Consider the following 25,331-nt stretch of genomic DNA (forward strand, 5'->3'; position numbering starts at 1 on the left):
TCACTCAGTCATGAAACATATTTACAAAACTGCCTCAGAGATGCTTTGAAGTGAATTTCAGAGAACAAGTAACCACCATCTGCTCATTTACAATAGCTCAACTAATATTCACTTTTAACACTTCATTTTGACATACCCTTAAGCATTCAGATTTCTTTTTTAAATTATATACTCTTCCATGGTATTACATACAGATTACAATTTTCCACCTAAGCTGAGATATTTTTTCTATTACTTTCTAATCATGAAGCTTGTTGTGTGCCGGTTATTTAATGTTTAAAATAAAATTCAAAGTACTAGTGACTGTTCTATAATAATGTTCTTTGTTGTATTCCCTTATTCCCAGCATTTATTTCCCTTAAATCCAATTTAAACACTGCTTGCCTGAAAATCTCATTAGTTCAATGTAGATGTGAATCCAATAGGTAATTCATATTAACACAATATTAAGGTTATAACTTAACCTACCAAACCCAATGAAATTCAGAAAGATGACAGTCCATCTGTTACAGAACTTCTGTATTGCTGTAGGATATTTATAATGTTTACACACCAAAGCATGAGTAAATCATGTTATGTATAAAGCCTCCCTCATGTCTGATTTACTTAGATTTTTTAAGCACTGATCCTGATATAGCAGTATATAGACAGACTTATGAACTGCATGATTTTCTGAATATTTACTGGAGAATGAAAATACTACAGTAGTTTATCTTAGAATTTCAGAAACTGCTATTAAATTATGTACTTCTCCTGGATTTTTCAGGTTAACAGTATAACCTTGTCTAGTTTGCCTAGTGTAAATGTAAATTATTAATTTGCTATTATTTTCCTGAAGCTACTCCCAAAACTTGCTAGTGAGTACTTCGTACTCATAAATTTTCTTTATTTCCTCCAAGATCAATTTGATTCTATTCTTATTTCCTTCTACTACTTTATGTATTTACTCATGACTGTTCTTTGAATTCCTCAAATGTAGGCAGATTGCCATGACTACTATTATTGGTATTAGTGTATCATCCAAAGACTCCCATTGTGAAAGGAGATTTTTGGAAGCGATGCAAACATTACAAAAAAAACAAGGATTCTTGTCCTTAAGCCACTATGTTAAAATATTTAATAATGTAGGACTATAGGTCTCTTTGAAGCCTCCTCTAGTATCCCATTTCCTCAGCAAAACGCTCTTTATCATCCCCTTCATGGATTTGACAAATTTTTTTTTATGTTGCCACACTCAGATAAAGAACACTTTTAAATCACACTGGAATCTGTATTTAGGTAACTGTCATCAACTGGGGCCTTATTGTATTGCACATGTGGAGACCAACACACAAGAAATCCAGAGCCTGCTCCTGGTAGTAAGAGCATCTTCCTCTCAGTCAGAGAGGAAACATTTCCCTGCTGTAGGAATGTGCTCCCCTTGGAGTTTCTGAAGGCAACAACTTTTTCAAAAATGCAAGACTGGGTGGAGGCAGAAATAAAACAATTCAGGTGTGTCTCAACATACATAAGGCTCTCTTTAAGGCTACTTCATCAATTATCTTTTTCTCTTCAGAAATTAAACAAAATTGACAAAGTAAATTTTTTCACTCTGAAATTCAATCTCTCTCTGGTCTTACTCAGTAAAGAAAACTGCATTTTGTTGCAATCAGTCAGTCCTCTCCAGCTATTTGCTATTTTATTTGGTAAAGTACAAGAAGATTTTGCTTTCATGGAGGAGCTTACTCTTCCATTGTACTACTTCATGAAAAATGGCATCCTGTAAAGGTGCAGCAATCCAAAATTAAAGTTATCTCTCCCACAAAGCCTTTTCTTTTTTTTCTTTTTCTCTTTTTTTTTTTTTTTTTGGTAAAGACTTGTTTCCATTACAAAACACACTCAATTTTCTGCACAACGTGATCAGCAGCAAGGGAGTATCATTTTCACTGCATATGAGATAAAGCATTTTATGTGCAGACACAGAGAGTGAATACAGTCTCATAAACATATTAAGCAGTTCCAGATCAACCAGGCACTGCAAGCCTTTCCTTGCAATGATATCAGATAAGAGTATGATACACAGGATCTATATGATAATGCATGAGTCTGCACAGTAGAGGAATACAGTGCCCTGTAATGTTCTGGCTCACATTAGAGGGTGAGCACAGGCAGGTCTAGGTGCATCATCAATGTATCAGCACTGCTCATGAAGTCTATCTGCCCAACTAGAGTCATTCCAAGGAAATGTTCCTATTTTACAGGCCTTCCAATCAGCAGAGTAGCCACTGCTTTGCAGATATCTGTGACCATGAGGCCAATGCCAAACTGGCTGACAGCATATCTTAAGTAAACTGGTCAGTTTCCATGAGGCAACAGTATCAGATTCTAAAATATTATTGTGTGTCTCATCTGGAGTTCTATGATCTAAGTTATAAATCAAGGCCCTTGTACAGCTGCAATGGTTCCTTCTGATGTTCCTAAGTCTACAGCTTGTTATCCCATATTACCATCACAGTGCTGTCACAACATTTTCATTTGTGGGCCTAGTCGAGAAGTAGCAGTCTATGAAAATGGATAATCAGCCTGATCCATTTTTTTTATGGTTTTCCACATAGTGCCATTCTGTTGATGTTATTTTGGTGGGTTTATACTGAAGCTGAAAAAGTCTGCCTGCATCATCTCACAGCCAATAGACTAATTTTTCAACAGCCACCTTCCATTTATGATAGCACCTCTTTCCAGAAATCATTTTGATGAAGTTTTGCTACCCTATTCTTCAGTAACTACACTAACAGCCTTTGCTATCCACTTCAAACCCTGAATAAAAGACAGGAAATGATACAGAGCAGACTGGTGCGTCATTTGCTAATTAAGCTGACAATCTTAGTCATGAAAGGTTGTCAAAGAAGGACACTGAACCAAGAAGCTTGTGCTAAAATACCTAGTGCTCCACATTTATTAAGGGATCATTTATTATAAATGAAGATGGTCTGCTCCTTAGCAACTATTCCTTGTTCAAGGGCTGAAAATCAGGGTTAGAAAATTAGCACCTAATAGAGAACAAAGTGTCAGGAAAAGAAGGGCCCTTGAAGATCACAAAGGAAACCAACCATTAGTGCCTGGAATGTGAAATCCTCTGACAGACTTACAGCACGGCTACTGATGAATTTGTGTCTGCATTGCTTTTATTAGTAGTGACTAGCTACAAATGCCAGTGATTAGAGCTGGCTGTGCTCACTCTGAACGGGCAAGATTTGAGTCACAGTCAATCCAATTCACACCCTAATTTGTCTGGAAAACGAGATTGATTTGCATCAGGTTCAAGCCAGAGAGCAAGATACTTTTACTAATGAAAGTGTATAAAGAAAGGATTTTGAACTCAAGTACAGCCAGGTGTCTGTGGGTAGCTGAAAAGCATTAGGAGGCAAAATTTCTAAAGCTGAAAAACTATTATAAGTTTGACAAAAATCAAATGAACAAGCAAAAGATGCAGCAGCATCAAAATTTTAGTGAACAACAACAAAGTATAAAACATGGGACTAGGGAATATTAAAAAGAAAAACTATAAACTTGCATGCTTCTGTATGATCTGATTGCTTGTACTTAAAAAGATCAGAACCAAATCACCACAAGGCAGTAGACCTCATGGTTACAGAAGCTCCTATTCCTTTAATGAGATGACAAGTGACTCTGTGGCAAAGAAAACCATTTCTATGATGATCAATGATCAGAAGACCATGACTAATGAGACTGGCCTGGTCCTGTTTGAAAGGGGAAAAAACAAACAGCAACCTTGACGGGATTCCATGGTTCCTGCCTGCCTACTATATACCACATATGCACAAAATCTAAGTTAATAATGACTCTGTGACTTTTTGAATGTCATTAATTAGGGGATAGTATTATTTGTCATAAGAAATATATAGTAGGCAACACAACCCTGAAGAATACTTCCTTTTACCCTGAGATATTTTTTTGTCGTTGCAGTCCAACTCTGCCTTCTGCAACATTTTAAGTTCAGAAGCCTGGCAAACAAGTCTGCGCGTGTTGAAATCCATCAACTGCTAAGTCTAGTGAACCTAGGGAAGTACTGGTGACGCGCTCAGGTTCGTGAGGACTCACCATGCTGCAGTTACTGTGTGCTGAGATGCACTTCTTGTCGTCGCACCACTGGCAGCCGTTGGTGTTGGCGGTGCAGCTGGCGCAGTCGGCGTAGCGGTAACACCTGTCGTCGGCAGCAGCTGCCACACAGACCAAACAGAGAAACGTCCCCACACCGCCAGAGAAACGCCACGTTTTTAAACACCCCCTGGGAGCTCTCTCTGTTACACCCTTCAGCTGAACTCTAGCCGTTCATAAAGGGTTTAAGCTACTGTAGGAAATTAATTCTGTTCGGTTAATAGGATTTGCTGCTTTAAAAATTCCTTTAGTAGCGACTACGTTTGAAGGTTCGTAAGTCTCGTATCAGCTAAAGGAATACTCACTGATTTACAGTATGAAAGCTCTCTTAGCACAATGCAAAAGTTAGGAGCATAAAAAACTTTTTTCAGTTACTTTTCCCTCATTCTTTTAAAATGGAAGAAAGATTCTCTTCAAATGTAGGATTCTATAAAAATATTAGATGGCGATGTCAAGAAGACAAGATAAAAGTAGTAAATAAAACTATCTGAGGCAGATATGAGCAACACATGGGCATTTAAAATCTCCGTAAATTAATTTATAAACAAAATAATGACGGGTAAGTTAAAGCTCTATCCTTTATCTACAAGAAGTATTTGAAAAAGAGTCAAGGTTATATTCTCAATAATGCGACTTGGACTAAAATTTAGGTTATGTAAAATCATTCAGGACACAAATTGTTACTTCTGTTTCAAGGAGGCAAATATTTTAAAAATCACCATGATGCAAAATAGGAGAATATGTACCATCTCCTACACTGATTACCATGTTTAATTCCTGTTTGGTTTGGTTCTTTTAGTTTCAGGTTCATGCAAGCTTAAAAGATTCTCTTGCTAGAGAAGTCTTGTCTTCCCAGAATCGGTCTTTTAAAAACCACTAAAATTTCTTTTTGTCCTTTAATACTGACCATGAGCTGTGTCTCAGATGATAGTCTCAAGCAGGTAACAACTGAGACAAGAATATATGAATAATTTGCTTTTGGCAAAAAATTACCACCTGGAACAGGAAGAACTTGAGAGCATGAAATGGAGGTGTTCACACAACTTCTTCAGAACTGGAATTATACAGACCTCATCTCTTCCAAGTTGAGCTGTACTTTATTTCCACTGCAGCACTTGTACTTTAGAAACTGCTCCAACTTCTTTATTTTCCTTCAGCATGTCTGTGCTTTGTTTTGTTTGGCTTTTTTAAACACCTGTTGCCATGATCAGCTTTTTTATAAGATCCACTTTTATCTGTATTACTTTTGAAATTAATGCCACAAGATTTTTTCTTTTTCTATATAGATGAGCCTTTCTAGACTGCAGATGTCTGAAAGTTCTGAAATGGTACAAAAGCCATTTTCCAGAAAACTGTACCTGGATAATGTTTTTGTTATATCATGTACCTTATTTTTTTTCCCTGAGTTTGTGACTTTATAGCCAGTCTAGAAACAAGTAAAAGCTATCAGAAAAATAAAATATCTTGAAGTGCCGATTAATAGCAATGCTAGTAACTTTTCAAGAAACATTAAACACAGACTGGCAGTTTAATTGCATGGCACTTCGTACACACAGCGCACAGCCAAAGTTTGGGAAGTAATTTTACACTGTGCTGAAAGGAAAGATGTACAGAAAAAATAGTAGGTGCTTGTAGCAGGGATAAATATTCTGTTCATGTGACATAAAAGAACAACACTTTCACAAGCAATTTATTTGTGACATGCCAAAATGCTTAGGAATAGGTTGGAACAGTTATTCATAGCAGTAAATTGCTGTTTCATACAATACAGCCATCACAATGCCACAGAGAAATTCATATGACAAACTTGAACCCATCTGACACACTGCAAAGGGCTTGTTTGCCTCAGGGTTTTTTTCCAGCTGTGCCTGTGCTATATTCTGGTGTACAAACGCTCCTGTTTCACAGGTAATCTGCTTGAAAGAGTGATGCTTTCCTCTCTCATTGGTATATACCAATGTACCAATGGTATGTATGGGAGGTATGGGAGTGCCATATGCCCATAACACCAGGTATCACTTGCAGTGCCTGTCTGTGCTCTCACTGCTGTTCTGCTCTCCCTCAGCACCTTAAACTTGCTCTCTTTTGCATCTACTTCCCTGCATGTAAAATACAAAAGATTCCAAAACGGAATGATTCTTTTAAAAATAGTCCATATGTCTCTTGTTCTGGGTATTCTCACAGGGGAACATTTAACATTCCAGTCACCACTTCCACATGGTCACTTCTTTGGGGGTTTTCCACCCCCATCTCCTACATTGCATTACAAACCTGGCTAGAATTCACTTACCTGTTTTCTTGGGACATTTTGCTCTAAGGATATTATTAGCATGTCCAGATTCCCAAGATTCACAATGTTTCTTGTTCCACAGACACCTGATTCCTGGACGGGCATTTTTGCACAGCTCTTCATCCCTGAATGCTTCACAGTTGGGAGGCTTGTACACGAGGATGTCATTCAGCAGGACACTTGAAAAACCCCCAAATATATACATGGACCTATCGGGAAAAAGCAAGGAAATTTAACTGTTGATGTAGACACATTTTCTTGATTTCTTATCTGTCTTGATATACAATTTAAAACCCACATAGAGTTATTAAAAAAAAAAAAAAAAAGACCTTATTCTTTCTCTAATAAAGACTCTATCAGTGGCTCCTTTATTGATTACTTTTTCAATTTATTTCTCCATGGAAGTGGAGACTAACAAAAAAATTGCTGAAAGCTCCCTGTGCTGTATGTATTACGGAGTGGCATATTCCAAATGTCTGGGGAAAAAAAATGAAGAGCTTTGCACTCATTTTTGCAGTTAGATATTGAGAACAGAGCATGAAATACTGGCCTGCAGAAAACAAGAACATTCTTTTCAAGACAGGCAGCAACAATTGGCAAGATGGATACTCCTTTTTGGTAACATTTCTAGTGCTGCTGACATGAAAAAAAAAGACTAAACCTGAGTCCTCACCCTTCTCATTAAAACTAAGAACAGTCTCAGGTAAAATATAGTAATAGAAAACCTCTATATCTGTTGTATGATGTACTCCTTAAACACAATTAATCACAGAGTTACCAACAACAGAAATCTGGAGAGTGTCTTGTATTGCACTATATTGGTACCAAAAACTCTATGAAAAATACCACTAATTTCTTTTTAAAAAAAAAAAAAGGCATTTTGAATGTAATTCATAGAATGTGACAGTTCTCAAAGTATCAGACATGGTTTAGATGGCATTAAACACACAAATCATAATGAAAAACTATCAGCTGCTGAATTCATTAATTCCAAGCAATTTTGTCTTAATAAATAAACCCATTCATTGATTAATGTCAAGTGCTCTGTGTACATACTTACAATTAAGTGCTATTTTTGTTAAAAGATGTCACACTCTCATTTGCAGCATTACTCATTACCTCATTTCTGACCTATACAGGATCCTTATACAGAGGATTCATAAGTTACCCACAAATAGTAAAGTACTGACTTTATTAGTGTGATGAATAATGTAGAAGAGGGAGAATGATCTATAGCACTGCAACTTCAGATAGATACTAGGCAGCCAGCAAAACAAAATCTGAGACAAGTAAACAACACACATTTTTTTTAAACCTGACTACTGTTTTCTACAACTTTTCCAACTTAATATCATCTAGTTGCTGGCAGGCTTTTCCTCCTTCAAGTGGCAAAGATGATAACTGTATCAGTATCATCAAAATCTCCCCTTTTTCCCAGCAAATTTTAGTTACATGGTTATTTCACAAGTATAGAAGAATGAAGAATTATAGCATAATGCAAAGAGAAAAAGATTTCTCCCATCACACCTAAGTGAGGGTTATAGTTGGTACCAAGTATCAAATTCAGTGCAGCCCTCAATACTGAGAAAACACCTCAGTATGCTGAAATGTACAGCTAAAATATCACTGAACAGATCCCACAGCCTGGCAGATTGGGGATTAGCTGTACTGATTACCTGATGAGCACTACTTTCCCTTTTAATAAATTGCATCAGTTCTGTTATTGAACCATACTTCACTTAAGTGTGATTTCTGCTACAGCTTTTCCTTCAGAAAAATGGCAAGAAAAATTTAAGAAACACTTCATTTACCCATTACTGACAACAGCAGTGTGACCAAATCTGTTGACATCTCGATGCAGATTAGGTTTTGGTAAAATCTTCCACTCATCACAAGCTGAAAGACAAAACACCAAGCGTATATCAAATAATTTGAAAAGCTTTCAGAAAAATACATGTGAAGTATATTTTAACTGCTCAAGGATAAATCAACAGGTTACTCCTTTTAGATGCATTTTTGAGTAGATGCTCCAAGAACCTGTCAGAAACACTGATCTATCCTAACATTTGTTAAGCCCCAGGACATTGATAGAAGAGACACGTTATTACATGTTCAGTTGTCTGCATTCACAGCCCGTTTCAACAACCACAGCTACAAGCCCTGCCATAATTGTTATCAAGGTATCAGTAATATTGCCTTCATGTTTACACCCTCTCAAATTAGCTAAAGTGTTTCAATTTATAATTATTTCATGGAGTATCTATGGCAGTGAACTTAGTTCTTAAGTGTTTTAAGATAAACCATCACTCCTCTAGCTGTGCAACCCATCTCATTGACTCACTTTTGCTATCTTGATGTAAGTATGCTACTAATTACTTTTCACATACTTGAGAAGAACGTTGTATCAGGATCTCCATGTCAAATTAATTATTCAAGCACATTCCTTTTAGAACTGCTGTACACAAGTGTAGTTTTGGTGTGGTTTAATTTTTCTTTCCTGACTACGGTTTTAGTTCTTTAGAACAATTACTCCTTTCTTAATTATTTCCTACTTAAACTTTAATGACTTCATAAATTCAAATCCCACAGTTACAGAAACAGGGAGCAGCTACAGATTGAAACTTCAAGGGAATCCCTATAGAGTGGAGTAGGGAAAGTACTTTTATATGGAGCAAACAAAACATTCCTAGAATATATCATCATTACAGGTTTTGGAGACAGTAGGGCAAACTTTCAGGAAAACTGTAACCCTAATATGGAAGTTTTCTCATTAAAAAAAAAAATCTGCTATACACATGAAGATAAGGATTACATCCAAGCTGAAAAAGAGTTGAAGGGAAAGAGGCCTCTCCAATTTACTCCAAATAAAAGCATGACTTTACACAAACAAACACTTCATTTTAAGCCAGAGGTAAAGCTATACCACTTGAACACACACACAAAAAAAAAGTATCTATTTGCTCAGCACACTCTCCATAGTACAGAGAAGGGGATAGGGAACTGCCTGCAGAAGCTGCAGAGTCAGTAACACAAGGAAGCAGAAGTGTCCTAAAATGATCAACAATCAGAAAAGGTTGTTGGCAGACAGCAAGACTGTTTGGAACACATCTGAAAGCTGTTCCCAAAGTCTTAATGCAAGAGAGGTTTTATATAATAGTGCTGAGTTCATTTACCTATAAGATTCCAATGACAGGCACATCTAAAGAAGGTATATGTACTTAGTATCAGACCACATATTTAAAAAAATGTTTAAAAATAAAAAAAAATATTAAAAAAAAATCTTCCCTCCTGTAAGAGACTTAGAAACCAGAATTGCCTTGAACACCATTAAGATCACAGAAGGATTTTGCCCTGAAGATAAGCACAGAATGGGACTGACTATGGGGTTGGCAAAGTCTGGACAGCACATCCTGGGAAACGCATCCAGACAAAAATTCCCACTGTGTCAAATAAGATCAATCTCTCTCACTCAGTCCTGGTAATTTCCTTGTCCCTCCTCTGCTTCTTTCCATCTCTCTTTCCCTCACATTTGCTGTTAAATAAAATCTGTGCAATTGGCTTGGGCATTTGGTCTTTTTGACTTTAATTTGGGTAGAGGCATCTCTCAATATTCAGATCAAAACCCCTCAATCCTCAGCTTAAAAATCCAGAAATGCATATTAGGAAATCCAAGAGGAACAAACTGTCTTCCAGGCTGATCTCGTTCCCACTGTCAGAACAGTTCAACTCTTGCCAGTGCTGCTGTTCTGGCACTTCTAATGCAGAAAAAATTATTCACAGCAGAAAATTATTGACAGCAGCACCTTGTGCAGTCAGCATCCTGTCAGCAAAGCACACTGGAACACCTCGGTGCAAGCTCACACAAGGAGGGACTGGGCACACAGGAGGGGCTGGGACAGCACAGCTACAGCAGCAACACCACTAAATCAACTCAGGCTTCCACCAAATCACAGCCTGAGCCCATCAAGAGAGCCAGTGTGAGACTGGCTGTGATAAATAAATCAATTACACCTCTTCATAAATTGGAAACAGAAACTAAAAGCACATTATTACCCAAGTAATGCAGATGGTTCAAACAGCAAATCATTCTGAAATCAGGTGGTGGACTCAGAATGGAATTCTCAGTGTGAAGTATAGCAAGTTTAATTCACTGTCTTACGTGAGCAACACATCCCAAAATTCTTACTTCTTTCTCAACTTCTACCTTCCGTCACTATCATTGTTAACATTATATTATTATAACAGTATGGAATTACTAATACACTTCAGCTTTCACAGTTGTTCTTTTCTTACTTTCTCTGCTTAGAGTGGTGAAAGTATGTACATGCCAGAGATTCTCCTGAAACACTTTCAACCAAAAAAATTGCAGCACTAGAACACCAACTACCTACTCATGATCCTAAGTTTCTGATGAACTTGGGAGTAGCATTAAATCTAAAAGTTGTGTATTACCCATATCCACCCATAACACAGGCATTTGATGCCTCCAGAGTGTTTGACACATGAAAGAAGCTCAGACCAAGAGCAATATTACTTATTAGCAAAAAAGGGATCAACAGTCTCATTAATTAAAATTCTAATTCAAGAAAATACTCCCATTTTAAAAGCTACAAAAAGCAAGCATTTTAGCAAAATCTTATTGTTATACTTCAAAATCAACTTCTCGCTGCTGTTAAGTCACTGCACATTAACAGACACAGCACACGTGAGCTCGTGTGCCTTTGATGGTAAAGGAAACAATTGAGGAAACCCACACTAAATTTCCATCTGATTTTAAAACTCACACTAAATTTCCATCTGATCTTGGAAAGTGTTGACAATAATTTTCTTATTTTTACAAACATATATATTATGAACATAAATATACAGTCTTTCCTGTACTTAGAAATTTATTTTAGAAAAAGTGGGATTTAACACCAAGGGTAGACCATAAAACCACAATAAAGGCTGGTTTTCAGATGAGGAACCCCTGAGGGCTGCAGATATAATTCCTTTCTTACTGATGGTATTTTTCAAACTGGCAGGTCTTTTCAATAGAGTACAAGAAAAAAGAGGGAGGGAAGCTTATTACAAATAGCCTCCCCTCTTATCTCCTCCTAGTCTTCTCAATGACTTCTGAACACGGCACAGAGAACTGTGCAAGAATAATACTTTTTGCTCAGCTTTCAATTCCTGATGAGAGTTTCTCCACACCATTGATTAATACAAAATACAGATAGCTAGCCAACTGATTCCTGGTGTTTTTCAGTAAAGAACCAAATAGAATTTATCCCTGCCCACCATCTTCAAACTTCTTTTGAACACCTCTGAGCACCCAAATTTCCAGACTTCATTGTACTGTTCTGAGAAAAAACTGACAAATGGCAGATGCAATATGATCTACAAGATTATTTATCAATATTACAGTATTCTGTGTGTTGTGTGTATTATATTAAGTCTAATAATGATGGTAAACTCTGTGAAGAATAAAATATTTTCCTCCATAAAATGTTATGCCCTCAAGGCATTATACTGATAGTAAGTGGAAGATACAGGATTAGTTGTATCTGTTCTGTCTGTAACCAGGTACAGCACATAGCACATGGAAGCACATTCTGCTTTTAAAAGACCCAGTTACTAAGCAGATGAAGAAGCAATACTACTCATTCCAAACTGATTAGCAGAATTTTTAGCCACTGAAAACTACAAGGAGAAATAAAAAGGTTTTTTCTTTCTGTTTCTAAGGCTTCTGCTTTAAGAACACTCTGTACCACATTATAACATTAAAAGAAAAAAGTTCCGTCCTCCTCCCTGGTGTAGATTAAATGGTTACCAGATGATACAGAAGTGGCTGTGACAGTGAATTGCCAGTCACACACTTTTCTGTGATGAAACACCACAGAAATGCACTGAATTTGAAGCAATCCAGCTGATTCTGGCAGAGAAAATCCCTACTTGAACTTTGCACAGAGTATTGCTCTCCAGAGCCCTCACTCCAACAGGCCAGGCCTCAGCAACCCTGCATCAGCGATAATAAAGAGGATGACCTGGACATTTCACAGGGAAGTTCTCAATGCTGCAACAGTATTCATACACTACTGGGAGGTTTCCCTGTAAGATTTTATAGAAAAAAAAAATTTCTAATCAACATTGCCGTGATAGTAAAATACTTGGACATAGAATTTGATTTTAAAAAACTAACTAAGATTAGGCTTACCAAAATGTGACTGAACAGAGGAAAAAATAATAGGAAAAAATAGTATTGTTAAAAATACAAAGCAGAAGTTGTTAGGACAGTCTTTAAAAAAGAGGCAACCAATGTTCCATACTTCACCTCCAGGATCACATTTGTATTTTGGCACTGGCAGCCTGATTTAGTGGCAACTCTTATTGCATTCAGAGCTTTGTTTTAAAAGAAGGTATACAATACCTTTATGCTTACATTTATCAAATAATTTCTAAATTTCAAACTATTTAAATAGATTTGTAACCCACACGTATTTATTCTGCTCAGTCATGCACTGCAACACTGCAGTGTAGCCTTATGTGCTACACAAAATTCAATGCCAGCTTAGGCTTATATTTTCTCTTTACATATTTCTAATAATTAATATGCTCATTTTCCTTTGGTAAAAGCAGTAATGCTGGTTCACAACATATGGACATCATTATACTTCTGTCCAGTTCTCATTTATGACTCTGCATGACTAAACACTAAACATACACAACTGAAACACCACATAAGTTATCTACTAGCAGAAAACTTATTTTCTCAGTCTTTCCACACTGCATAAATATTTTTCTTTAATCAGATAATAAAAATCTCCTTACTCTCAGGAAAACACAACAGCAAGTATGTTCAAAACAGCATGAATCGAGTTTAAACTATAGAACTATCATCTACAACAGAGTCTATACACATAACAGTGGCTCCCCAAGCAATATGAAAGAAATCAACAACCTTACGCTTTGCTATTAGAGGAAGCAATTAGTGCATTATATTATTATGGTTTTGCTCTTCTAATAGCACAGCAATATGGAGGTAATTGCTGTTACAGACTGCAGCAAAACTGCATTTATAACTTAAGTGCTCGGGAACGCATAAAACTTAATCTTTCACAGGCACTGCATTATATTCTCTTTGTGATGGCACATTGATAATCCATTTTTAATTCCAGAAACAGGGAAAACTGCAAAACTACTTGTGTTCATATTGGGGAAAAAATTTACAGATGTTTAAAGTACTCCAGTTTGTTAATGGCAAAGACTAGAGGTGAAACAATTTACTCTACAAGCAAACAATTTATGAATAAACAATATATTTTATTACAAAATACAAGCAATGTGTTTGATTACAAGTGGAACTAAAGTCAATCTCATGAGATAATTTTGAATATTTTTTCCAAAAAGGAGAATGTTTTCAAGCTTTGTTTGAATACCCTAGAAGAAACTTAATACTTCATATGCAATATTGACTTTCATAAGCAATTGAATTTGCATACTATTTAATCCATAATAATAAACTGAAATCCAGATAGTAACAAAAGAAATATTATGGAGTATATTATTAGTGTAAACATATGGGTTATTGCACTTCTCTCACAGATCCAAACAATGCAGAACTCCAACCACCAATAGAAGAAAGCACAGGAACAGCTGCCATGTTCCCAGGATTTCAGGTTTGGGCTTTTAGAGAGATTCCCTGTCAATAATTCTCTGTACATATCAAGGGTATCCAGACACATTAACAACTGTCAAATGTGAAACAAAAGGACAGAGACTCAGCACTTCATAAACTCAAACTTAAGGAACTTAAGCATGCAGAGATGTATTTACTAGCTATATAATTTGGCCAGAAACTAAAATAAATATCCTTACTCTTTAAAAAAAGCTTTTATTTAATTGTATCTTAATACTGGTCTTAGTAGTTAGAATCTATTTTAAACTGAGTCTGTCTGTCTAATTAATCTATTTTTATCTGCAAATTTTGCATGTGAATACTCAGAAAATAATATCTAAATTACTTTTCTAAGATCTGTTTGGAACAGAAATGTAAGTTTTAAGAATATGGGGGCCTTTGTAAAGAAAACCCATAACCAACGTCATTTAGAAAGCTGCAGGTCAACCGCAGCACTCAACACTGTCCCCACTGCCAAGGTTCCTCTTTCAGATTAATGAAGTAATAACAGCACAGCTGGAAAATACCTGACCTCTACAAGAATGACCCTCTGTGGATCTTTAAGGGGCTTCCAGACCAACCCAGGGGCAACCCAGTGGTAAAATATCAAAGCAGAATAGAAGTACACCAAGGGCAGATTTCTAAAGCTTTTTTTAATGCAGCAGTCTTTTCATCATATATTTACTGCTATATAAGCAAATACATCAAGCAATATTAAATTATGAAAATTAAGGCACCACAGCAGTTTTTATAATGTCTCACCATCTCTGTGTCTTCACCTTTAACAAATATGCAAGAGGTATTTCAAATTACTGAACAGAGCTCTTGGCTCATGACACATTTAAATGTCTAAAGCTTGTTATAGACTAAGCTCAGAACTTAGAGAGCAATGAGTGATTCAGAAATGCAGGGGAGAAAAGGTAACTCTGTCCTAAGCTTGATAAAATGAATTGCTCCCTGGAGATACTTATCTCTATGCCTGGACTAGAGGAGTGAGGATTACCAAACTGCATTAGGAACCGACCTTTCAGAAAGTTAAGCTCAACTGAGATGAAGCCACATGAACAGTTATTCCACATTAATATGAAAAACAGTGTTTCCATGGGTAATAAAAAAGCTGAAGCAATCTATCCAGAGCACTATGTCACATATAATAAGAGAGATAATCAAAAGTACTCTCTAGCCCAACTTGAACATAAATAGCACAGCCTCTATCTCCAGGATTCAGCTGGTTTCTAGACAGCACCCATTTTTTGCAAGACAAGGCATAACACTCCATCACTTGTAAGGTATCTAGGAAATGTGATGCTGATAGCATTGTATATTTTTTCCTCCAAGCATTGTTCAAAAACTCATGATACAAAGTAAATAAGATTCTGAAATATACCTGTTGCGTAATCATTTAATTCTTCATAAAACATTTCAAGTTTTCTGAAAAATATGTCTTTATCTAATGTGTGCTGTGAGATTTGTTTCTAAGTTGGTGAAATGAATATTACAGAAGAATAAGTCTGGATCAAATCAATCTTCATATATTCCATTTTTTAAGATTTATTACTACATCCAAGGAGTAATTACTACATCTACTTCTTTTGTACTTCATCAGTTTCGTAACACATGGAGAATGTGGCTTGCAAGAGCCTACAAATATCAGATTAAATATTATAACCAACTAGACAAACCAAAATGTTGTTCTACTTAAGAAAAAAAGAAGTATAAAACATTTTCATTAAAGATGATAAAAAATTACTGGTGTGTGAAAGTCAGAAAGTTACATTAATTCAGATCTTAGGACTCACACTATTGATCTGTAAATGCACATTCTGCAAATAAATGTAGACCGATAAATAATATTATGCTCCAAAATGAGTAAGGAGCTCTGTTTCATTAAAAATTAAATCCACATGTAAACTGAAGTGAGAACAAAATCAATAGCTCAAACCATCAGATGCCTATAAGCAGCTATGGAATACACAAAACAGGGCTACAGTAAAAACTTCAACTGTTTTGCCATGGTATTATTTGCACACCCACCAAAATGGGCAAGAAATAACCCACATATGTTCCATCTACTGAAATTAGTCATTATTTTTGTATTAAAGCAAAGACATTGCATTGATATCTGCAGTGAATGCCATAAAGAACCATTAACTAGTCCCAAAAGAAGGATCATGTCTCAGCCTCTTCTACCACTGTAGGCAGCTGATAAACTCTTGCCAAAAGTAGATCCAGGCAATATCCACAGGCTGTTCTCACCAGGAGCATGCATGAGCCCATTTCCCAGGCTGCTCGGACACATTTCCTATTTTTTTGGCTCCCAGGACAAGTGACTATGCTTTTTGGCCTCACTGTGAGCTGTTTGATTATATTTAAAGTCCACATATGAGCTATATGTTTATATTTAAAGCCTATGCATAAAATATGGACATGAACATCAGGGAAGGGAAAAACTATTTATGGTAAGAACAGCAGTGGCACAAGATAGGAAAAATATTATGGACTCATTAAATTCTCCTCTATTTATAGTCTCCACAATCCCATAGGGAGGCTTTTCCATAAGTGCACAGCTCAAAGTGTTGGAAGCACTCACCAGAATGAAAGCTGACACCCACCTAGTCCTGTCTTATCAGTCTTCCTCCAAACTGCATTCTTATCATATATTTACAAACAACAACCTTTTCTGCTCTCAGCCACACTCTTGTGAAATTAAATATACCACATCCTTTTATCATCTCCTAAAGGCTCCTCATGCTTCCACTCAGCCTTAATACCACTTGCCATGTAGAGGCTTTTTTTGTCTTACTTAAAAGACAAAATACTACAAAACTACCCAGGGCCTTGAGAATGGCCTGGATGCTGCTATGCCTTGCCTCACAAACCAAAATCTTCAGACAAAATGGAAAAAAAAAACTGTAGAATTTATAAGGTGAAGGTGTTTGGGATCAAAACTTTAAAGAATCGCATTAGCTGGACTTGAGGAAGCAAAATTGTGGTATTTAAAACGAAAATGGGAAAAAAACAGTCAATACATACCTATATCATATGCAAGGAAGTCAGCAGAAAAACACTTTGCACCATTGCTCAGGGAAGTATCATTATGAGTGTTTCCACCAAAAATGAGCATAGCTCCATTGATTAGGACAGCTGAATGAAGGTATCTTGCAAAGCCACTCTCCTTCAAAATAGTCCTACAAAACATAAGAACGAATACATACTAACATGTGAAGAATTGCATATGGGCATCAAGAAAATTTGTACATGAAAGCAACACTAAATAAGAAAAATAGCAAACTACAGCCATTACTCAGTAAATACAATGACATTTAATCAGATTGTTTCTAGGATTATTCATTTTCTCATGGTGCAAAATATATATATTTTAAATATCACACTTTTAGTTAAAATAAAAGAGTTTGCCAAATAATATAGCTGAAATTAATTTCAACATATTTAATTTCTTCAGAAATGATTCTTAATACAGTAAATTTTTACTCAAAACCGAATGAAAACTCATTCACAGTATTAATTCCTACTCTTACATATCCTTAGCCATGTTTATTTTAGCCTTCTAGAGAATTTTTTATTGCATTTCTTGAACGAAAAACTATCTTTAGACCATCCTAAATATTGCAAAAAGAAAAACTTTTTTTTTTTTTTTTTTCCTAATTAGCTGAGCACCCAGACCTGGAAAAGAAATGGTAAAAGGCATTCTAGGTATGACAAAAACACTTGCACTGCTTCATCAACTTATTCAGATGGTAAACCCAAACATAGCAAACTTCAGTGCTAAAAAAAAAACCAAACTGTCAAGGCACATTGAGGCTTTGATATCTCTCTCTATTCACTTTAGCCTCTGTGTGTGTGGCTTGCTTTGTGCCAGGGCAATGGCACAGCCCCAGCAGTAGCCAAGAGCTATCAATGCCACAGTTTGAAAGTGGCAGATGTGAGGCCAGGAGAAAGAACAGAATACAAACTTGATTCAATCTCAGCAAATAAATCTTACCAAGGAAGAGAGTAACCATTTGTAGATTTTGCCAGATGAATTAGTTAAGCAGACCAGCTGTGGACATGTTTGTGAAGAGCTGATTAGATCACCAGTACAAAATACCTTTTTACATTCTCCTAAAAACCTTTCATTGTCTCAGTAATCTAAGTTTACAAGTTTAGACTCCCATTTTCATTTATGTTACTACACACTGCTCAAATCTACAATTAAATTGTTAGTCATTTGCTTCCTGTAACACACTGACTCAACAATCTTTCCTTATGATTGAGTAATTCTGTCTCTCTTGAATCACTCTCATAATATTTGTTCAGTATTTTTACATCATCATCATCACGTTTGAGGGGAGGGTTTAAAGTACATCTGATTTCTCATGCATTATACCATAAATAAATCAAAAAGCTTGAAATATTTTAAGTGATAAAAGACTACATGTTTAAACAAGTTAAAAGGAAGGCATCAAACCTGAATTCTCATAATATTATTGAAATAAATTCCCCCCTAGCCCTGGAAAGCAACATCAAAAGAAATATCAAAGACTTAATGAAAATAAATGAGCTTTTTTATTGCTTAAAAATGTGACAATTCCTTCAATCAACTTACATACCCACACACGTGCTTCTGCTTTTGAGCCCCTTTTTTTCTTTTTTTCTCCTATTAAGTGACTTGCTTTCCTCTTGTGTATTTCTGATTAACATACTTTGAAAACAGAGCACCACATTAGTGTGTTTTTTCTAACCACAAATTGGCTTGATACAGGATACTTATGGTACCCCCAGATAAATGTGGTATTTGGGTTCAACTCATCAGTTAGCAACATGGAAAACCAAAATTACATGGAAGTAGAAAAAGACATTATTTTTAAGTTCTTTTCGACTGGCAATAGAGGAATTCTGCTGCTATGACCTGAAAGGACGATAATATTCTAAAAACATGTTATCTTTGTCCATTCAGACTACAGATACCTTTCTGCCTTGTACTTCTCCAGTTTTCTACAGCCCCTATTGACTAATTTACACTAATTGCTATACACTAGGCTCTGCCTTGACGATCCTGCCTCGCAGCTGTCTACAAACAGTTGTGTCAATCACTAAAGGCCTGAAGAGATATACACTGTTCTGGGGAAAACTAAGGACTCTCCTCTACACAGTGGATACAAAAAATCTCCACAGGTTTTCTTTATTTGGCTACTCACTTTTCTACTTGTGACCCAACTGTGTTGCCCTACTCCTGGTTCCTACCATAGCGAGGGTTTTTTTGTTGTTGTTGTTTTGTTTTTTTTTTTTTTTCCCTACAATCTTTGCTAAGTTTCATCCCTCCAAGTAACAGCAACTTTTCCTCAAGATTCAGCAGAACTGCAAGTTTGTTAATTTGGCCACGATTTTCACTGTTCATTAGCATCACGAATGAGGGCAATCTAGAGCACTCTCCAACACATATCAACCCCATGCAAATTCTGTGAGAGTCTCAGCACACACTCCCCTGAATCCATTATTTATGCACATATTCGTGTATCTGCAAACATTAGTCCATGTTAACCACGCCAGTGCCAAGTGCTGCACACAGCAGCACAACTCTGTAATGGCAACACAAATACCCAGGAGCCAGCAGGTGCCTCCACTGCTTCAGGCCATTATCCAAATCCTACTCCACATTGTGCCCCACTGCAGCAGCGGGGCAGTAATGCAAGGCAGTGCAGGTATTATCCCCACTGTAATTCCCCGTGGTGTATAGGAATACAGCTCCCACTAGGAATTAAAATATTGCCCCCTCACATTCCAAGAAACATAAAGCTTTTTAGTTTGATATTAAGAAATGAAAACCTACATGCAACTGAGTTGAACAGGCAACCAGATTTGTATACCTCAACCTACTGAAGCCTATGAACCTCTGCCAGATCAGCCACAGAAATGGAATGAGCGTGAGAGACAAACAGTGCGGACCAGCAAATGGGATGGACATGGGCATGAGAGACATCAAAATTCCAACTCTTCCTCCTACCACATCTATCCAGTGCCACATTCAGTCTCTTACCTCACCAAGTGCTTTGAATGCTAATCATAAGGTGTCAAAGATACAGCAAACAAAGATTCAGATTTTATTACTACATGTCATTACTCCATCCCTCTGAGCCCATAGGAAATCAGTCGCATAGCAAAATTCACTCCCAGTGTAAATCTCACAAAACAAAGACATGAATTCTTTGCTGCAGAGAATGCTACATTAGTATAGAGTCAACCAAAATATTCTTTATTAGTTTTTATATGAATAATGCATGAATATATTCCAGCAATTATTATTATTATTTTATTGTTGAACAGACCATCAAAGGAAAAAATACCACTTTGTTCCAAAAATAGAATAAGAAAGCATTAAAATTCCAGGAACTTATAAATACATTTAAAGGAAAAAAAAAATCTTGTATTAATGTTTCCAAATGCCATGAGTCAATAGTATTAAGAACCTCTGTGAAATCAAACCCATGTTTCCAACATCTGAGAGCAAGTTTTGGGTGCTTAAAGTGAAGCCATTAGTACTCTAAACAAATACTAAATCACAAGAATAAAATGTTCAAAGAAATAGTTCTTGATCTCAAATCATAATGAGATGATGAAAAAACATTCTCTACATAACATATAAGTAGCCTTCATAAGTTACAATAAACTTGAGGAACAAGTAACTGATAGAAATAGAAACACCAAGGGCATTCATAACTAAGGATTCCTACATATTACCAGAGGTTTCCTCCCTTATTTCTGATAGTTTTGTGAAAAAATAACCTTCCACAGTTCTTAGGGTTTTCTACTTTGAATAACAGCCACTGTAACATATACCAGCAGTATGTTCACACTAGGAGGAAACAGTTCACATGTGCTATTTCTGCACAGTGGGTATGTCTGCAAAGGAGAACCTTTTCCTAATTTGTAGAACATGCACAAAGCTTCCTCCCTGCCATCCCTTCAATGAATAGCTCCACTAATCCCTTGACTCAGGTCTAGTCCCTCACTACAATTCTTCCATTTTGCTGCAGAGAATGTGATGTTCTGAAACATGCAAAGGATATGGAGGTACCTGCATGACTTTGCACCTTTGACCTTACTCTACACTTCTGGTTTTTTCAGTAACCTATAACTTGGTTTCCTACATTATAAATCCAACTTACCACGTCCGAGTATTAACTTCATATCTGTAAAGATCATCCACCAATCCATATTTATTGCCAGGCAATGCTTTGTATCCACCATGGACATAAATAGATTTTGTCAGTTCATCGTAGACACTGGTATGGCCATATCCACCTTGAACAATTGCTCCTTTTGTTTCTGGTACAAGCCAAGAGTTAGACCCTTGAAGAGACATTAAAAAAACACCATAATTTAAAGGCTTACCACTGCTAAATCACAGTACTACGAGTTTAAAGTATATAAAATAATTTCCAATATAATTTTAAATACGGCAATAAGTATTGGGACTTGTCTTAAGAAGCAGTTCTATACCAATGTATCAAAATATCTACAATTAGATAATGTTGTCAGACTATTATCTGCTGTTCTTAATCAAATCACAAATACATCATTGTTACAGCTGCCAGGCAGTAGCTCATCCTCTCCCACCTGTGAGTTCAACACTCGCACTAAACAAACAAAAACAAAAAAAAAGCTGAAAGCTTTTTAAAAATATGAAATTAGGAGTTATGATTAATTCTCGCCAGAGATGGCTGATGAGAAGTCAGTGTTCCAGCTCCTTCAGATTCATTAGGAACACCTGTGCTCAGTCATGGGGAGTCTGGAGGAGCCTGGCAGAGACTGAACTGCAGTGAGTCGTGAGAGGCACGCAACATAAGGCAGCTCCAAGTGTGCATGGATACAGGCAGACACTTTGGGAGCAACGTGAAATTATTGAGCTAAAATCCATTTCCAACCACTGTTTCTTAGTTGTTTAACTGCAAATATACCCATTCAGTTGCAGAACACTCACAAAAGAATAATTTGATAGCAGCTCATTAAACTGGCATTTAAATCCACATTTTACACCACATGATTAATAACTGCAAAGAGACACCAAACAAAACCAGCCACAATAGCTGTTATGACTGAAGAAGAGAACACAACCAGAAAATATTTTACCATAGCAAATATAAAGACAGCTGTTAAGTGAGTTCTTGCTGCCTGTAGCCCCAAAATATCTTTTTTTCCCCCTGCATCTTCCCAGATGATGATGTAAGTCACAAAAAGATTAAGCCAGGAGGTATTTCCTGCACAAGACAGCCTACACACAAGAGCCTGTGTTGATTAGGAGTCAGTGCTACAGACATGAAACAGAAGTAATTCACTTCCAGCCTCTTGGAAATTGTCAGAACAGGGAGTCTGGACAAGGACATTCAAAAGGGAGCAGTCTCCCAATTCTTAACCTCAACTGGCTACCGTTATAAAGTGACTTACCCAAGGCTAGCACACAACACCATACACTTCGCTTCCTCTGAAAGTTAGGTTAAATCCCATTCCATTTTTTATCTGATATTATGTAGGTAGCTTAGATTAACTCTTTTTCCTCCAGATTCTCATGAAGAGGCTCATGATTTTCAGTTATTACTTTTGCTATCATGCCTCTATCTATTTGCTATGCATTGCCTCTATAAGTTACATTCTTTTTGGCAACAATTCCTGATGGCATGTTATAAAGAACAGATTCTGAGGAAGAACTGTGATGATTTTTGTGTGTATGAATGGTGGTATTTGTGTAATATGCTACTTATAGCTGACACAGACTATTTACATTATTTATCTGTAGTGTAATGTAAGCAGTATTTTATTTCAATCCCCATGTTGGATATTATCAAGCTATGAAGAAGGGAAATCCTGAAGACAAATATCAAATTTGTACTGATAATACTGCATATTACATACATACTACTTTGATAACAAATAAATTTACTTGATACAATTTCTATAAGAGTGTTGGTGAGGAGTCAGCCTGCAGATACACCTTTCTATTACCAACAGTCAAAAGCAGTGTTACAGTTGCTCCTTCTACTTTCCATTCTAAACTTTAGCTGAGTTGCCTGAATTTCAAATATTGAAATGTGTACATACAATTTTGAAACCATTCACACATCAGCATCTTGAATATTGCATCATTCAGACAAATATCATCCGGTCTATATTTAAAGACATTACCATGCATATGATCTGACTTTTTGAAGCAGTTTACTGATATCAATCTTCACGTACCTCTTTAACAAAAATCCAGTTTTTATTGAAGGTGTTTACATAACCCTTCTCATACTCAGAGACCCCCCTCTATCATGATATCACAGGAATACAGAAATATAAATATAAGAAGTACTTGATTGACCAAATTAGTCTTGTGAAACTGCATTCTCAACAGCTTAAAAAGTCAAATGCAGAAAGAGCTTCATGAACAAACAAGCCAGAAATAAGGAAATTGGAGTTTTTAATTTTTTTTCCAGATTTAAATTTCAACTCTAGTACATAGAATAAAAATAAGGAAGATACATTGGTCTGATCTGTCCTTATTATAATACAACCTTCAGATAGATCAGATAAAAAGAACAAAATGTCCAAGAAGCACCTTGGTCTGCCACCTTCACTTTACCACAGTGACAAACTTGAAAAATCTTAGAAGCAACCAGGAAGCTTATGCTAACTTGAACAAAAAAAGAGGAGGCACGTCACATCATGGGGCTATTTCTTTTTACATTATTTCAAAGAAATACTTCTAATCAAAAGCAATCTATAACCTACTTCCTAAAGCCATTAAAAAAACAGTCTAAAATACAGTGATATTATGTTAATCCAAAGAAATCTCTGTCATGTGAAAGAAATAAAATAAAATCACATAAGACTTATTCAGAAGTTTCTTAATATATAAGGAGCCTTTATAAACCTCAGCTAAAACAAAACACAATTATTATATTCACCTTGAGACTCACATTGAGATTCTTAGAAGGTTTATGAGGTACTGCTAACCTAAAGGGAAATAAATTTCCCTGGGGAGTAACTCAGAAAAGCTTTATGGTTCAAGTTAGTAAAATCATTCACATAATTCCCATATCAGGATTTACTGGTTCCTCAGAAGTCGTAAGTCTGGGCACAGCAAGAAAGGACAACAGGAAGCTCTTTTCCTCCTGCAGCAGCCGCCACACCTTTGGAGAGGAAATAAATTTCCATGGCAAAAATCTGTCTGCAAACCCTGTCCAATTATCCCAGAATTTATTTTACTCTAAAAGAAATTACTTTCTCCCTTAATCTGACAACGCCAGAGACATTTTGAGATCAGATACCCCTTTGATTGGCATGTTTTATTAAGAATAACTACATACCTTCATGAAAAGCTAGCTATTTCCACAATTCTTTAAAACCTCTTCAGGTGTTTCTTAACCCAGATCCCATGGAAATCATGGTCACAGCAACTAAAGAAGGCTTTAGCAGCAGAATTCCATGTGCCAAGTTCAGCAGAGTTCATCAAAGAACTGGATCCTAGAGGTTTCAGTTCATATGGACCAAAGAATAAACTGCCTCTATGTCTCCTTTCAGTAGACATGTGGTAAATGCTTGAAAAATACCCTTCATTAGGACTAAAAGCCATTACTGATAACATGTAGAAACAATAACACAGCACAATTGGAAATGTTAAAGTAATATGCTTTTAAAACAAGCAGAGAAATTAAAAACTTGGGTTCTTTTTCTTTTTATAATGTCAGAAATCCTTGTTTTTATGAAATTTCATTTCCTGTCCAGGCGAGTTCACAGGAATACTTGTCACTTCCTATGTCTTTTAAGTTAGGATCCTGAACTGGTAAAGTCCTCCCAAAAAAACTGTCATTCTTAATTCAAACCACCAGCTGGAATTTTATGGTTAAAAATGTGTTGCTACAGCTGCAAAACTAGATAAATGCTACGGCCAACACAGAATTCAGGAAAATGTACCACAAAATTCACTTAACTTAGAGGGGAGGGAAAGGAGGGAGACGCAGTGAGGTGAAATGAACCATGAGAACTCTCTGTGGCAGCAATGGTTCAGGTTCACCATGTTCTGCAAAGCACTGTGAGCCCCAATCATCAATCCTTCATCAGATGAGGAGACTTGCTGAAGTCAATGGGTTCCCACAGTAATATCTCATACTGTTACATGTTTCCTTTGTATTTGATGCAAATGAAGCCCATTTTCCCTAATAAATTTAATTTCTCACTAGAATATGA

The 25,331-nt window shown here is 36.3% G+C and overlaps 1 protein-coding gene across 3 annotated transcripts in view; it reads right to left on the bottom strand.

Annotated features, from left to right (window-relative positions):
- Window positions 1-25,331, bottom strand: part of ATRNL1 (attractin like 1) — a 430,796-nt gene that overhangs the window by 336,413 nt on the left and 69,052 nt on the right. For all 3 annotated transcript variants that reach the window (XM_066323527.1, XM_066323528.1, XM_066323529.1), the window contains exons 9-13: window positions 21,272-21,455; window positions 17,139-17,293; window positions 8,260-8,344; window positions 6,449-6,657; window positions 4,102-4,220 (exon numbers count right to left, since the gene is read on the bottom strand). In XM_066323527.1, the coding sequence (XP_066179624.1) occupies window positions 4,102-4,220; window positions 6,449-6,657; window positions 8,260-8,344; window positions 17,139-17,293; window positions 21,272-21,455 (752 nt within the window). The remainder of the gene's footprint in view (window positions 1-4,101; window positions 4,221-6,448; window positions 6,658-8,259; window positions 8,345-17,138; window positions 17,294-21,271; window positions 21,456-25,331) is intronic.

Source organism: Sylvia atricapilla, chromosome 8 (genome assembly GCF_009819655.1).
Source record: "Sylvia atricapilla isolate bSylAtr1 chromosome 8, bSylAtr1.pri, whole genome shotgun sequence".
Taxonomy (NCBI): Eukaryota; Metazoa; Chordata; class Aves; order Passeriformes; family Sylviidae; genus Sylvia; species Sylvia atricapilla.